The following is a 16,263-nucleotide window of genomic DNA, read 5'->3' on the forward strand; positions in this document are numbered from 1 at the left end:
TAGCTTTTTCCCACATGTGCCTCTACCTCCCGGCCACCTGCCTCTGACCTTCTCCTGAGCCCCCGTGCCCCAAGCCTTCCTTTCTGAGATGTTCAGCCAGCCCTGGTGGGTTCGTGGCTCACGGCTGTTAAACTTGCCACCCTCCAGAGGCAAGGTGCCTTTCCCAACCACACACTCGACTTCGCTGAGTTCAATCCACCAAGGGTGGATTCCCCGCTGTTCTCGGAAAAAGGTCTTGGGATGGGTACCGTGCCTGCGTTTCCACGTGTGCGTTTATTATTATTGCTCAGTTATAGTGTTGAAAGGCAGACAAATCCCATTCATTACAAATAGCACAAGCCAGAGATACAGAGAAATAAAGAGTGTACAATAAGAGCACAGTCACTTTCCAGTCCCAGAGCTCTCCCCCACCCCCAGAGCCCTGGCAGCTTCGTGGAAGCCGCATTGCCTCCTCGCTCCTCTGTGATAAAAGATGTGCAAGTAAGAGTTAGCCAGTGTGGGGACCCCAGAGGGGACAGGCTGGGGAGAAAGAGCACCACAGACGTTACAAAACACACCGAGGGGCTGCAGGACGGTCCAGAGCAACCTGGAACCTCTCCTTTTTGGGAGGAGGGAGTGAAGATGCTGAAGACCCGGGGAGACCCTGACCCCAAAACAAAGTGGAAGGGCTTGATGCCTGCCAACTTCCTGTTGTCTGATCCTGTGGAAGGCCCCGGAGCACCCCCCCCCCCCGCTGTTGGGTATGTACAGAGTATGTACTAGGGTGGCAGTTAGAGGTGGATGGGGAAAATGGGGGCCAGGATGAGGGTGCTGAGACCATCCAGACAAGAATTTTCTGCATCCTCTAAAGGGCTGAAGCTCAGAATCAAAGAACAAGTAGAGGTGACCCCAACAAAACAAACAAAGGGCGGATGGGAAAGGAGAGGCCGGCAGTGTAGCTCTCTATGCTAGGCATTGTGGGGCGGCTCTCGGGGCTCCGGCTCCAGCTCCAGGGGGGCCCTTCTTACCATGGGGACAGGATGGAGGGAGGGGTGACCTAGCACAGTCTCGGGAGGTGACTCTGGTCCCCAGACTAAGGTGGAGTGCGGGCTTGCTGGCTTCTGACAGCCTCGCACTTACGGGGACAGGTGAAAGGATGGCCAGCGACTCGGGGTGACCGATCTGTCCCTTCTGGCAGGTGCTCTGCACGTGGTGGTCCCGAGCAGGCAGTAGCGACAGTGGGGGGAGACAGGGCATGCACAGTGCTGGGGCTCAGATGTGGGGTGGGAGCGGGGCCGAGCCTAGAGGACTTGGAAGAATCTGAGCTTTCCCGTCAGAATAACTGACTTCTGCACAGGAAGAGTGAAAGGGGCTCGTCTCCATCCAGTGAAAGATTCTAACGTGGGGGTAATGACAGCTGGTACCAGTGCCACGCTGAGGAGAAGAGGAAGCCTGGAAGCTGGCCCCTCCATGGGGGACGACGGCTGGGGAGGAGAGCTGGGTGCCAAGGAGGGACCGGGAAGACAGGCTGTGAGCCCCAGCCGGCTGTGGGCCGGGCAGCATCATCAGCCCCTTCTCAGTACTCTATGCTGCTGGGGCGGGGCGGCAAGGGACTGGGACAGGGCGGTGGAGCAGTGGCAGCTGTTCTGAGTCTGGAAAGCCCTTGCGGAGGGGCGGCTCCCGCTCCCTGCTCCTTGACAGGCCACTGACTGGGGTCCCGGAGTGCGGCCCTGGCTTGGCCCTCTTCCTTGGGATAAGGGGAGATGTTAGAGTTGAACCCCAGGGCAGAAAAGAAGGGGGCATGGTCTCCCTAGAAAAGAGCTTACCTCCCAGAGGGCAGCTTTCCTAGATTTTCTTTCTTTCTTTTTTGTTTTGCCTTTGAAACCACAGACAGAACCACCGCGTGGGGCGGGAGGCAGCGGCTGGAAGCAGTAACCATTGCATAGTGGTAAATGAACAGAGACGGTGAGCTCTTTATTTACAGTTATTGTCTAGATAAAAAAATTCATAAAAACAGATGAATGGTCATAAATTATTGACCCCCTAATGGGGTGAACTGCCAAAACGTACCCCATGCTGCTAGATAATAGGACGCAGAGTGCAAGCTTTGTGTACTACAGTGAAGACGGACACACCGTTCCCTGTGTGCGTAGTGCACGCGTGGGTGGATGTGTGCAGGTGTGTGACCGAGAGGCGTCTGCGGGTCTGTGTGTATGCGCACATGGGCGTGCACGCGTGTGTGATCAATCATCATCCTTGACAAAGAGAGACCACTAGCAAGGGCGCGGGCCTCCTCAGTACCTTCTGTGGCTCCTGTCCCCCCAAGCTGGCTTCTGTGTTCCTGCGTCTCTGCTCCAAGATCCTAGGGAACCGGGTGTTGTCGTGGAATGAGGTCACCGTGCGTGGAGACGTGATCGCGGGAAGAGGAGAAGTGCACCCAGACACAAAACAGAAACAAGCCACCGTGTTCAGTTCCAGGGGCGCCCCAGGTTCCTTTCCTTCCTCAGGCGGGGGGTGGGGGGCTGGCTTTGGTGGTGTTTGTAGTAGAATCCAATCAGCAAATCCAAAGGCTGGTGTCCCTCTGGGACTAGGTACATTCGGAGACCTTCGCGTGACCTTCGGAGCCCTTCGCGGCCTTCCAGTGGTGCTCTTCACCCAGAAGGTCTTCCTTATAGGAAGATTTTGCCAGGTGGGATGGGCTGACTTTGAACTCCAAACCCATCAAGGTTTGTTTTGTTTTCCACAGCTGTGCAGACGTGGCCCTCCCAACTGACTATGGCTCTTTTCCCGGGTGGCTCTCATCTGGTGAGCGGAAGAGTCCTCTGGCCTGGGGGTGGGGGTGGGGCAGCTGTGCGGAGGGTCCGTGTGAAGAATGGATTTTGCAGGCGAGGTGGAGTGTTTGGTTTTCCTGGAAGCATGGGACATTATCGATCATGGTATTCAAAATGTCTTTTGCACTGTACAAGTTTATGGAAAAAGATCGTATGCTGAAAAGTCTCAAAGCAAACTTTGTATTAAATACAAAAGTTCTTTTATGAAAAAAGCTGAGACCCACAAAGTGCTTAGCAGTTAAGAAGCTGACAGACAATTAAATAAGCTCTTATTAAGTGAGATTACTAGTGCCGTTATTGTCTGGGGGGTGGGGTGGGGATAGCCACCTTTTCTCACCTGTGAGATGGGGAAGGGTGCAGAATGGCTTTCTGTCTGGGAAAGCAAGACTTGTTGTTAAAAGGCTACAGTATATATTGTGACTACAGGAAGACAATTTGGTTTCTTTTTTTAAAAAAATCACACTGAATACATCTCAATATACACATCATAAGGTTCATTCGGATCTAAATAGTGCAGAGAAGGCAAATCTTCAAAAATAAAAAAGCAGCAAGCTATACGCCAACTCTCATCCCATAGACCAACAGCTCCGCTGGCCCTCTCTCTCTCTCTCTCTCTCTCTCTCTCTCTCTCTCTCTCTCTCTCTCTCTCTCTCTCCTCTTTCTTTATAAGTATAAGAAATAAACTAAATTCCTAACTAAAAAAAAATCAACACAATAGCATTTATATCTTAACACTACCTCAACCTCTGGATAGACAGTGCCAAAGATAACTTGTTTTTTGTTTTTGTTTTTTAACGCTCTTGGTAAACTCAAATGAGTTTCATTGAGAGAGAAGTCTTCCCCTGGTGCTTTGCGGGATCCGCACGTGCGCTGGGTCCAGGAAAGCTTCTCTCCTCTTCTCCTTCGTCTACAGAGCGGGGTGTGTGGGGGGGGTCGTGTTCCTCCACTTCTGGCTTCTGCCTGAGCGTCTTGTGGTAGTGACGTCATTGAATGGAAATAGCAGGCAAAAAACATGGCCATTGTAAGAAAATCAAGAATGCAATCCAGGGCAAATGTCTGTTGGGGCTGAGCTGCTCTTAAACTGTACAAATAGCCAAAGATGTTATCTACAGGGTTGTAAACAAATTACATTCTTCTTTTTTGTTTTGTTTTTTTAGGACATAAATAAGTTAAAATAGAGCAATTTAAGCAGAAACAAGGCAACATGCCGGCAAAGAAACTTTATAGATCCATGTATATATATTTATATAATATATATATATATATCTACCTATCTATATGGACGTATTCAGTCTTGGAGGAGCATACGTTGATATAGATAAACAAAGAAATGGATATAACCTCGTGAGTGTCTATGGATTTCTTGGGTTCCATTGGTGCTAATCTACGAGGCAAGTTAAACTCTGCAATTTCGAAACAAAAAAAAAGTTATTAAATTAATCTATACAACTGGACCCATGCTGTGCAAGCATTTTTTTTTCTCAAAAACTCACAGATCAGTGAATTGGATAAATAGTCTCAGAAAAGAGTCTTGTTTGCTGTTCCCACCTAAGAAAACAAACCACCCCTCCCTCCTCAACCCCTCCCCCAGAACCAACCGTGGGGGGGGGGAGGACGGGAAGTGTCCAGTACATTCATGCGCGGGGGAGGGGGGAGCCGTGGTGGCCGGAGCAGGTGCACGGCTGGCCCCATGTCTGTGGGTGGGGGGGAGTCAGGAAGGGCTTGTTCTGGGACAATCTCACTTGTTGGCTCCTGATGTCCCTCCCCGCCCCCCAGGGGACCCTGCCCCTTGCAGGGTTTGAAAAGAGTTCAAACAGCATCGCAGCCAGAGAGAAAGGGTCTGTGGGTGAAGCTGAGTCCCTCTCAGGTAGCTTTCCTGCTCTCGCTCCTTGCTGTGCGGTGAGTGGCGCCTGGGGCGCTGCCCGGAGGCGGGGGCAGGCGGCGGGCGGTCCTGGAGGACGGGCCTGGGGGCTCAGCTAAAGCGACGTCTCCAGGCTGTGGATAGGGCTCCCTGGACTTGAAGAGGTAGCTGATTTGCTCGTGTCGGTGGTCAGGTTGATCCCGCTGTCGATGGCGCTGTTGTTCTTGTTGAGCGAGGACGGCGGGCTCGAGTTCTGCTTGAGGGCCCCATCTTCTTCCAGGTCGGTGTCGTCGATGAGGGGGATGTGGGGCTGGGGGTCTTCGATCCGGAATTCGGGATGAGCCATGAAGTTATGGATGGAGGTTCGAGACTCAGGCTTTTCTAACCCTTCGTAGAGAGAGCTACGGAACGCCTTCACCACGCGGATCTGCAAAGGGAAACACGTGATCAGGGAGGGGGCACGGCCTGGCCTGGCCGGGACTGCAGGTGGCAGGTTGGGGGCGTGGAGGAGGAGAGGGCAGGAGGAGGGCTCAGGACAAGCAGGCTGCAGCCCGCAGTCAATGGTGTGATGGAGGGAGGGGGGGGGAGGGAGGCGGGCTCAGGTGGTGCGTCCATGAGTTTGGGTTTTGAGTGGCTTTGGTTTGGGCCAGAACTCAGTTATTAGTACTATGACGAAGGTGCTGTGCACAGTAGCAGAAGGGAGTTAGAGTCCACTCTGGAGGGCACCCGACCTAAGTGAGAGACTTCAGGAGAGCCTTGTTGATGTTAAGCCATGTTCAGCCTTGCAGCGAGGGGTGGGCTGGGGAGGGAGAGGCTATTTGAAAGCAAATTACTCTTTAAAATAAAAAAAAACAAGCATACACACAATTAAAAACAAAACAACGAAAACCCCCAAAGCCCAACCAAACCACACAGAGCAGGTGACAGTGAAGGTGACACAGGCAGGGCACGGATGGGAGAGACAGGAGGGGCACATGGAAGCAAAGCGGTAAGCGACCCAAGCAACTCAGGGCTTCTGAAGGGCAGAGCAGAGGCAGCCAGAAAGCACGGGGCGGGGGGGCGGGGGAGCATGCCACAGTGGGTAGGGTCAGGAGCCACACAGCACACACACACACACACACACACACAGACAGACAGACGGCCACACTGACACTTGGATGCCTGGACAATGTGAACAGAGGTCGGTTTTTGTACCCAGCATTTCTTTCCTTCATGCATTTGGGAGGTAAACACTCGAGTATAGACTGAAAGCCCTGGCCAGACAAGGGCACTTGCTTTTCTTTTTTTTTTGGGGGGGGTCCCCTATTTCCTGGGGGAAAGGGGGAGAGGTGCTTTGTCTATCTCTGGATTCATGCTTTAAAAATACAAAACCAAACAACGAGGCCAGAATCGGATGGCCAGACCCAGCCCAGGGGGGTTGGCTTGGTGAGGATCTAGGTCACAAGATGGTATGTCTAGCTGTGAACCATGGGTCCTGGGCCTCAGTTTTTCCCCCTGAAGAATGGGAGCCTGCACCTGGGTCTCTGAGGCTGGAGGACAGAACTAGACTTGGAAAAGGAACAGCAGATGCTTTCGCTTGGGCTGTGGCCAGCCTGGCGCCTCGGGTGGTGCTCCGTCCTGCCTTCCTGGGGTAAGGGGAACAGGAGTGTCTCTGTCCTGGGGTCTTCTCAGCTCAGAGCAGAGAGAGAGGTGGGGAAGGCAGGTGGCCCTGAGTGGTGGGGGCTGAGCTTTGGTGGCTGAGGCGTGGGTCTCTGGGCTGGGGCAGGAGGTCCTTGGGACAGCAGGGGCGGCATGAGGGGGTGTATGGTCGTGTGGAAGTCCTGGGAGTCCCAGACTTGTGCTCAGCTAAACCATGGGGATTCCTCTGTGGAGCACGGTGAGGGAACCCCTTCCCCATGCAGGGGAAGGGTGTAGATGGCTGTGCGGGATGACTCTGTCTCTGCTGAGCCGGAGACTCCTCTTTTTCTTTCTTTCTTTTTTTGGTCAGTCCTGGGGCTGGAACTCAGGGCCTGGGCATTGTCCCTGAGCTTCTTTTGCTCAAGGTTAGCACTCTATCACTTGAGTCACAGCGCTACTTCCGGCTTTTTCCCCCCTCCGTTTATATGGTACTGAACCCAGGGCTTCATGGATGCTAGGCAAGCACTCTACCACTAAGCCACATCGCCAGCCTCCAGGTCCCTGTTTCTAAGGCTCACTGAAGGCGCCTCTGCCAGCTAAGCCAGAGGGCAGACAGCTCAACTTGATCTTCACCAGTCAACGAGCTTGGGTTTGTGCAACATTCTAGGCTGTGATAGTGTTTCCCTGCCAATTAACTTCCCTCCTTTGCTGTCGGGCAGTAGTGATTAATTAGCTGCCTTCCGCTTGTCTTTAAAAAATTAATATCTTTAAATAGTTGAGGTTTCAATTTAATATGTATATACATAAGTATATATATATGTATATATATATATATATATACATATATATATATATATATATATATATTTGTGCTGGTACTTAGGCTTGAACTCAGAGCCTGGGCATTGCCCTTGAGTTTTGTTTTTGTTTTTTCTTGGTCATGGGACTTGAACTCTTGGCCTGGGCGCTGTCCCTCAGCTCTTCAGCTCAAGGCTAGTGCCCTACCACTTGAGCCACAGGGCCACTTCCTGCCCTTGAGCTCTTTTGCTCAAGGCTAGCACTATATTGCTTGAGCCACAGCTCCATTTCCAGCTTTTGGTGGTTAATTGGAGATAAGAGTCTCACAGACTTTCCTGTCTGGGCTGGCTTTGAACTGGGATCCTCAGATCTCAGCCTCCTGAGTAGCTAGGATGACAGGCATGGGCCATTGGCGCCTGGCTCAATACATCAGTTTATAAATGTAATGCATCTGATCAATGTCACTCTTCCCGTCATTCTTTTATAAGGCACCTCTGTCCCTTGTCCTTTGTGCTGGAGACTCCGGGGAGCCCAGCCTCACTTGTGGGAATCGTGCTTTAAATAAGGGCACTAGGAGCCAGCCGGATGGGGCCTCTGTCCTGATTCTTTGTATGGTAGAGCCACTTTCGATGCCCTGAGCTACCTCTGCCAGACTGCCTGGTCCTGCCTCTGCAGCGGCGACTATGGCTCTGATCTCCATTGCATCTGAATACGTGGAAACAAACTAACATGCAAAAGGCACAGAGGCCTCAGTGTTCCCATCTGTCACATGGGGATAATGACTGCTGTGGCTGTCCGGCCCTAGGGCTCGGCACAATGATAAAATGGGCTGGAGAAAGCACGTGTGTGGGTGTGGGGGGGCGGGGGGGGGAGACGTGGTAGGCCTCTGTCATGTGACTGACAATGCAGGGGAGACACACAATGAGATGGAGCCCTCCGCCCGCCCTCTGGCATGGAGACGACAGAAAGAATGAGCTGTTGGGACAACACTGGGGCGAGGCCAGTGGGGCCCCGCCAGGCATCTCAAGTCTACTTCGTTCTCTGCGGCTGAAATAGAGAAAAAAAATCTAAGCAGAAAAAACCCCACACTCCCAGACGCTTCCTTCTCCCTCCCTGCCTGGCATAAAGGAGGTATTTGGGGCAGAAGCCGAGTTGGGGGGGGGGCAGGAAGGGATGGACAGGAAGGGAGCTGGCGGGTAAGACTGCAGACATTTGGGTTCATCTATCTATGCACGGGGCGGGGCGGGGAGCCCTGGGCCCTGCTGAGATGGGTCCCCACATACTCGAATGTTTACCCGGCTTCAAGGAAGCCAAGAGGCTGGGTTTGATTCACATTCATTTCAGGCTCAAGGTTAAAGACTCACAACCTCTTTTAATTTCACTCTCTCTTGCTGAACTCTGTGTCCAGGGTTGTCTAGCCCTCTAGGGAAACAAACACAGGGAATATTCAGACATCGGGGAGGTCCGGGGGCCCTCCCCCCCAAGTCCTGAAAGCCATTTGCGATTTTTAGTCACCAAAAAAACCCCCAAACACCCAAACAAACGCTAAGAGTGCCCAGCTTTCCTTCCTGGCTCCTTCTGTCTGATTTCTCTCCCTGACAGCACCAACTCCTCACCCGAGGACCCTTACAGCCCAGAGTCTGAAGGGGGTTGCGCGGTGTCCTGCGTCTTGAGGCATAGCACCCACAGTTTGGCTCGGGGGCCTGCTCTACTGGGTCTGGAGGACTCTCCGGATGGAGGACCGCAGACTTGCTAAGGCCAAAGACGGCTGAGGGGGAGTCAGGGATCTGAGGGATCTGAGGCAGGAGAGACGGGGCCGGGGTGTCGGGGCCGAGCACCGTCCGGGCGCCTCCCGTTCCTGCACGGGGAGCTGAGGTCCCTGAAGCGGCTCCGCCTTCCCTGGCCTCCACACCCAGGAGGAGACTACAGGCCTGGGACATGCAGCCTCCACGCCCAAGGCCTGAGGACCCGCCCAGGACGAGTGATGAGTTGAGGTGTGTGGGGTAGTAAGAGGGGCTTTGGAGACAGACCTGCTGCTCCGACCTCCCTCCCTGTCCCTCGCCATCTATGGCCTGCACGCTCTCTGCTTGGATTTTGGCTGTGAAGGGGAGGCAGCTCTAGAAACGCTGAGTGTGGCTCAAGTGTGTGCCATACCGGGTGCCAGCGAACCCCTGGGAAAAGCCAACTAGCTTTTGTGTACGTGGGTGGAGAGGAGGGTGCCAGGTCCTTCCTGGGCTCCCGGGACCTGCCTGATCACACGTCCCACGTCCGATGGGCACCTGTCTGCCGTCATCGTCACTGTCGGTGCTGGGGGTGGACGTGCGGCTGGGCAGGGTTTTCCTCACCTCCCTCCGTGTCAGGAGTTAGAGTCAGCCCCAACGCAGGCTGTCCTGTTCTAGGCCTCTGGGGTCAACTCGGTAACTCAGGGGCCGGGGCCGGGGCCGGGGCTGGATTCTTTGGTAGCTGCATAGCTGTCTGCTCTGCTACAGACCCCAGACGATCCCACTCAGACTGTGGGTGCCACACCTGTGTCTCCTCCCTCCCCCCCCCCCCCCCCGGACCGGTTGGCCTCCTGCGGCAGGCCCTCTGAGGGGAGGAGGAATCTCGGCTTCTGTGGAACCTGGCCTGTTACACACAGGGTCCTCTGCGTCCCAGAGACCACAGGAGGTGACATTTTAGAAACCATCCAAGCCAAGGACCAAGGGACATAGTTAGCATTTGCACGGTGGCCATGGTGATCCCAAAGTGTTTGCTGAAGCCAGAGGGGGTGGGGATTCGCTCCAGGAGGAGCCAGAGCCCCTGGCAGGGGGCTGCTCACAAAGAAGCCACCACCGCCGCCGGGAGGAGGCTGAGCCGGCTCAGGGAGGTCAGCTTGGCGGCTAAGGCGGAGGGAGGGTGAAGAGGGCCCCGTCTCCGCAGGCCACGCACCACGTCCTCGGGCAATAGGTGCGTCACCAATGACACAGGACGGGTGGGTAATGCGGCTGAGATCAAGGGCTGCTCTTCCTTCTAGAGCAAAGATGAAGGCCAGCATGGAGGCCGGACCTTCAAGGGGGCCTGGGGGCCTGGAATGTCATGTTCCAGGGTAGAGTGCCACACACCAGGAAAGAAGCTGAGCCAGGCAGGCCAGGGCTCCGAGCCTGAGGCCAGCAGTGAGGGCCAGCAGTGAGGGCCAGCAGTGAGGGCCAGCAGTGAGGGCCAGCAGTGAGGGCCAGCAGTGAGGGCCAGCAGTGAGGGGGGGCAGGAGCCCTCTGCAGGGGTGTCTCCGTGCGGGACACTGCACTTCAAGATGTGGGGGGAGAGCTAAGCAAGGCCAGAGGCTTGGGGATGGGGGGCTCACCCATTCTGCTTTGGGGGGGCTTCCTTAGCTGCAGTGGTCTAGGGACAGACCCTCAGCGGAACGTGGCTTGGGCACCGCCTGCTCAAATGCATCTTGACCTCTTGGCTGCTAGGTGCTGGGACAGAGCTGGTCCCCTGGCAGCGCAGCTGGCACGCAAGCTCACGGGACGCAGGGAGGGGCACAGCGGGTTAGCTCAGGTCCTTCCCTGCTGGGGGGGGGGACGGGACGGTGTGTGTGTGTGTGTGGGGGGGGGGGCATTAGGTGGAGATGAGGTCCAGCTGAAAGCTAGCGGAGATGACAAACCCACCATCTCCCTTTGGGAAGGGCAGAGTGAGGGGCACCGTTATTTGCACTGTGGGAGCCAGATTAACTGGAGGAGGATAGAAAGCAGAGTCCACTCCCTCTGGGGCCTGAAGCTATGGAGAGGTCCAAGAAAGTTCTGGACAAAGCCAGAGCCGAGTGATCCAGGCCAGAAATGATGGCGCGAGGAGGTGTTTGGCAGAGAAAGGTGGAGGGTTCGGAGTCCCAGGCTAGCCCCTCAGGTAAGAGGGGCTGAAGGTTAGGACCAGAGCTCCCAGACAAGGTGTGTCCCACCCTTGTCTACCTGAGCCCAGGCATCACGTCGTTCAGGGAGGGTAGTAACTACACAGGTCCCCTCCCCTGATGGTCGTAGGGCAGCTGAGGGGGGTCAAGTGTGCAGGGAGCGGGGTACGTAGAGGGCAAAGACACTACTGTGACCTCTGACCTTCGGTGGCCTCCCCATCCCTAATCAGGGTACCAGTGTACCAGGGCCTCTCTCCCAACTGGCCCTCTCTGCCACTGGCTGTGACCCCCTTCTCCTCCTCAGACTCTAACCTTGGCCCTCTAGGGCCCAGCCCTTCTTAACAAAGTACAACAGGGCCACGGCGTCCCCTCTGTGGGCCACTGGTTCACAGGTGCCCTCTGGTGGACCCCTCGAGGCCCTAATGAGTCCTACCCGGGTCGTTCCAATCTAGTGACCCCAGCTGACCCTGGTCTGGCACCCCACGGCTCAGTTCTGACCTCCTGGCTGCTGCAACCCTCTTCACTGGCTGTGCCCCTTCAGCCCCACCACGTCTGTGGTAGCCCGGCCCCTGCCCACCCAGGGGCTGGTGCTGGTGGCACCAGCGGAGGTGGAAAGGTGTCACACTCACGCCCAGCTGCAGCAGGAGGAAGGCTGGTCGGAGAGGAAAGAGCATTGGACAACGACACGCGACTAGGGCTAGAGAGATTGGCTACGTCCTGGCTCTGGCTGGTGACGGAGGACTGTCTCCGCAGGGCCCCCTGGAAGGAGGCCCCGCTCTTGAAAGTATTGACTACTTCAATCTGCAACGGAGGAGAGAACGAGACAGGTTGCCGGAAGAACACACAGGACAGCCACACGACGGACGGGCGCCATGTCACAGAACAGCCGCAGCCACGGCGACAACGACAACATCACTTCAAATCAAAACGACAATACCAGACACACTCCGGGGCTGGGGAGATGTCTGCTCAGCTCCAGGTCCCTCTGGAGTCCCCAGGCTCCCCCAGGACCGGGGGGAGGGGGCGAGGGGCTGCAGGGCGGCTGGAGGGGCTGTGTGTGGCGCTGGGAGGGAAGAGCTACGCGCGCTGCCTCACTCTGGGCCTAGAGCAGAGCCAGTGTACTGGTGAGGGGGGGGCCCTGGGGTGGACAGACCTTGGCCCCCAATTCCGGCTCTTGTCACTTACTAGCTAGGTGACCTTGGGCAAGTCCCTCTCTGAGTCCCGTCTCTTGTCCTTAAGAAGGGGCAAAGCCATCTACCTGGCAGGGTTATCTGTAATTGGCAAAGTACCAGAACCACATTAGTGCTCTGGAGGAGAGAGGTAGGCTGGGCCCTGGGAGTGCGCATGCCCAGTGCTCCGGAGGACCGAGACCTTGCTGGTGCGCATGCCCAGTGCTCCGGAGGACCGAGACCTTGCTGGTGCGCAAGCCCAGTGCTCCGGAGGCCCGAGACCTTGCTGGTGCGCATGCCCAGTGCTCCGGAGGACCGAGACCCTGCTGGTGCGCATGCCCAGTGCTCCGGAAGACCGAGACCCTGCTGGTGCGCATGCCCAGTGCTCTGGAGGACCGAGACCCTGCCGGCGCACATGCTCAGTGACAAGGACTCGGAAACGACGGTCCTGCTTCCCCCTGCCGCTCAGGGCCAGGCTCTGAGAGCTGTCCTGTCCACCGGAGGAAGTGGGGTCTCCGGCATCCCGGTCAGAGCCCAGGCACCCCCCCCCTGCCCCGGCCGTCTCCTGGGGCTGTGGAAGTCAAAGGATCTGAGGCCCGGCACGGGGTGGACTGGGGTGAAGCAGCCGTGCCAGGGGCCTGGGGTGGGGTGCTGCCCTTCCCATAACCTCCCGGGAGCGCCGGGAAGCCGCGGGGGAGCTCCAGCCCCCGCCCCGCTCTCCCTTTCCTACAGCCCGCCTGGAGACTCCGCCAGCCCGCGGGAGGGGGCTCCACGCGCACGCGCGGTGCTCTGGGAAGGGCCTGCCTCTCCCGGGCGGGTGCTGCGCACGCGTGTCCCCGCGGGGCTGGCATGCGTGTGTGCACGTGCGCTCCTGTGCACCTGGACCTTTGGTCTCCCAGAGTCCTCAGACCTGGCCCGGCGGGGCACAGGCGGAGTTCCTTGTGCAGGTTGAGGACTTGTGTCCGTCTGTGTGTAGGGGTGCGGGGGGGGGGGACCCGGGGCCCCCTGGCTTTCAGCCTGCCTCCGGCCCTTCCTGGCGGAAGTGCTGCCCTCTCAGGGGCACCCCCTGGGTCCCACGGAGCCCCTAGCTGGGCACGGGTGGGGTGGGGGGGACAGTGTTTCTGTGAGAGCATGTGTGTCGGGAACAGTGCTCGGCGGCCGGTGAGCCGCCGGGGGCTGCTCTGTGGCCCGGTGGCCCCTCTGCGGCCGCTCCCCCTCCCTGGGCGCAGCGCCGGCCCCGGTGGCTGTGCACCCTCGCCCTGCCGCCTGTGCCCAGCCCGGGAAGGTGTCACACCTGCGTCTGGATGCGGTTCAGGCCCCGGAACCACAGGATCTGGCCACGACGCAGCTCCCGCTCGGCGTGGTCGATCTCCTCCACATCCTCGTTGAGCTCCTCCTCGGGGGTCTCCTCCTTCTGCGTGAGCCTGCCCGCCTCCTTCAGGAACGTGAGCCTACTCGTGGGGATGGTGGCGATGACCTGCAAGGGACGCGGCAGCCGGGGTCAGGGCCTCCTCACCTCCTCGCCCACCCTTTGCTCTGGAAGCCTAACCCAAGCAGTGCGCTGGGTCCGGAGACTCAGCCGCAAGCTGTCAGAGCAATGGGGCGCATGTGCACGGGTGCAGATGCATACGCACCCGCACACACGCGCGCGTGGATGGTGTATGTGTGCATGAGTGTCTGTGTGGGGGACACATACAGGCCTGAGCAAATGTAGGGAAGGGATTGACTGACTTGTCTTTTCTTTTTATTTTTTACAGGGGTAGCTTTTTGAGACAGGGTCTCATTATGTAGCTCAGGCTGGCCTTGAACTCCCAATCCTCCTGCCTCAGCCTCCTGAGTTCTGGGATCACAGGTGTGTGCCCAGATGCCTCACTAAGCCTGTTTTTGCCCATGTTGACATCAGGCCGGAAGCCTTCAGAAACATCACATTTATTACATTACATGTTCGGTTAGTTTCTATTTATGGCCCATGACTTGATTTTCTAGTCACATTAGTCATAGAGCACTCCCTTTTAAACTATTTTTTTGGGGGGTCAGTTGTGGGGCTTGAACTCTGGGCCTGGGCGCTGTCCCTCAGCTCTTGAGCTCAAGGTGAGCGCTCTACCACTTGAACCACAGCGCCACTTCTGGTTTTCTAGTGGTTTATTGGAGATAAGAATCTCACAGAATTTCCTGCCTGGGCTGGCTCTGAACTGTGATCCTCAGATCTCAGCCTCCAGAGTAGCTAGGGTGACAGGCGTGAGCCACTGGCGCCCAGCTCAACTAGATTTAAATTAAACCAAGTATCTCTGATGCAGTTGAAAGAAAACACCAAGCAAACAATCAGAGCCATGAGACCTAGCACGAAGGGGGGCGCCTGGTCCAGCCGGGAGCAGCATGCCATGGCAGAGCCAGGGCCAATCCTGGAGCCGCAGGACTCCTTATCCAGTGCTCTTTCCCTTCTGTGGCCCAGCACACATACCTGGCCCCAGACGAGCTCTCCTAAGCCAATGAAGATGCACCACATCCACTGGTCCAGCTGCAGCGGGGAACAGCTGAACGGCTTCCCTCCAAACTGCACGATCACGATCTGCAGGTCAAAGGGCACAGGAGGCAGAAGAGGAACAGACTGTCAGTGGCTGGTCTGCAGTGTGTGTGTGTGTGTGTGGGGGTCAGTGCCCATGCCCGGTCCCAGTACGGGTGGAGGCCCAGCTACCTGAATGGCAAAGGTGCCCAGCACGATGGTGCAGAAGATGGGGTTCCGGAAGATGCCATCGAAGACATTGCGCTCGCCGTGGATCTTGCGGGCGTTGATCTCGTTGAAGAGCTGCATCATGACGAAGGTGTTGAAGATGATGGTGTAGTGCTCCGAGGGCGGGGAGTGCAGCGGTGCGTTCCGCCCGCTGTCAATCTGGAACATCTTCTCGCCTGTCAATCAAGAGGGTGGGGCGGGGCTGAAGGCGGTGGCCAGGAGACTGATCACCCCCCCACACACACACAGACACTGGGGCTTTTGAGGTGCTGGAGGCCTGTGGATGTTTGGCTGGTGAGCGAGGGCTTGGCTCTCTTCCAGGAAGAAGGCCAGGGGAATGGGGAACTTCTATTTCTGTGTGGAGACCTGAGAAAATCAGGGCACCTGCTACCAAGGTAGCGGGCAACGCTGCATGAAAGGTGACCCTTGCTGCATGGGTGGTGACCTCAGGAGGCTGAGATCTGAGGATGGAGGTTGGAAGCTAGCTCAGGCAAAAAAGGCGGTGAGTCTCCTATCTCCAGGTAACCACCAAAAAGCTAGAAGTAGAGCTGTGGCTCAAGTGATGGAATGCTAGCCTTGAGCACAAAAAGCTCAGGGACAGCGCCCAGGCCCTGAGTTCAAGCTCCAGGACCAGCACACACACACTCACTCCCTAAACTGCCAAATGCATCTGGACCTCATGAAGAGGGATACTAATGAGAGGCCACTGTGGTTTCAAAGTGCCCAGAGGCCCATGTCTGCAGGCTTGGGCCACAGTCCGTCCACCGTCGGGACGTGCGGAAGCCTTTAGAGGCAGGGCTGGGTGGAAATGTCACATTCACTGGGAGCATGTCCTTGAAGGGGATTGTGGGACCCTGGCCCACACCTCTCTCTGCTTCCTGGCTGCGGGTGAGCAGTTTTCCTGCACCACACCCTCCCGTCAGATTGTGCTGTCTCCCCACAGGCCCAAAGGATCATGGACTGGAACCTCCAAACTGACTTCCTCTCCTCAAAAGCTTTTTTACACTTCACGGGGAAAGCTGATGATATTTTCCCCTTACCACACACGAGTTTATTGGGCACTGTCCCTGAGCTCTTTAGCTCAAGGCTAGCACTCTACCACTTTGAGCCACAGCACCATTTTTCTGGTGGTTAACTGGAGTTAAGAGTCTCCCTGATTTCCTGCCTGGGCTGGTTTTGAACTGTGATCCTCAGAACTCAGCCTCCTGAGGAGCTAGGATTTCAGGCGTGAGCCACGGGCACCATGTCCCCAAACTGTTTCTAAGTTCATTATCTCAGGAATTTCAGCACAGAGGTGGAAAGCCGGCCTGAGAGGGGAAGGAGGTGGACTCTGTGGAGGCCCCTGGAGATCTTGGGCTTTTCTCTAAGGGAAGTTCCACGAGGATGCCTTTCCT

The 16,263-nt window shown here is 56.6% G+C and overlaps 1 protein-coding gene across 13 annotated transcripts in view; it reads right to left on the reverse strand.

The window, feature by feature from the left end:
• Window positions 1-1,928: 1,928 nt before the first annotated feature.
• LOC138824809 (plasma membrane calcium-transporting ATPase 2) overlaps window positions 1,929-16,263 on the reverse strand; it is a 142,997-nt gene continuing 128,662 nt past the window's right edge. For 7 of the 13 annotated variants that reach the window (XM_070019113.1, XM_070019116.1, XM_070019115.1 and 4 more), the window contains 4 exons: window positions 14,834-15,045; window positions 14,600-14,707; window positions 13,433-13,615; window positions 1,929-5,098 (listed from right to left, as the gene is read on the reverse strand). In XM_070019113.1, the coding sequence (XP_069875214.1) occupies window positions 4,787-5,098; window positions 13,433-13,615; window positions 14,600-14,707; window positions 14,834-15,045 (815 nt within the window). In that variant the 3' untranslated portion in view covers window positions 1,929-4,786. Of the gene's footprint in view, window positions 5,099-8,453; window positions 8,509-11,598; window positions 11,771-12,154; window positions 12,241-13,432; window positions 13,616-14,599; window positions 14,708-14,833; window positions 15,046-16,263 lie in introns of those variants that run through there. The other 6 variants (XM_070019118.1, XM_070019121.1, XM_070019124.1 and 3 more) reach the window with 4 other exon arrangements.

This window comes from Dipodomys merriami, unplaced genomic scaffold, assembly GCF_024711535.1.
Source record: "Dipodomys merriami isolate MVZ:Mamm:240054 unplaced genomic scaffold, mDipMer1.0.p SCAF_13, whole genome shotgun sequence".
Lineage (NCBI taxonomy): Eukaryota > Metazoa > Chordata > Mammalia > Rodentia > Heteromyidae > Dipodomys > Dipodomys merriami.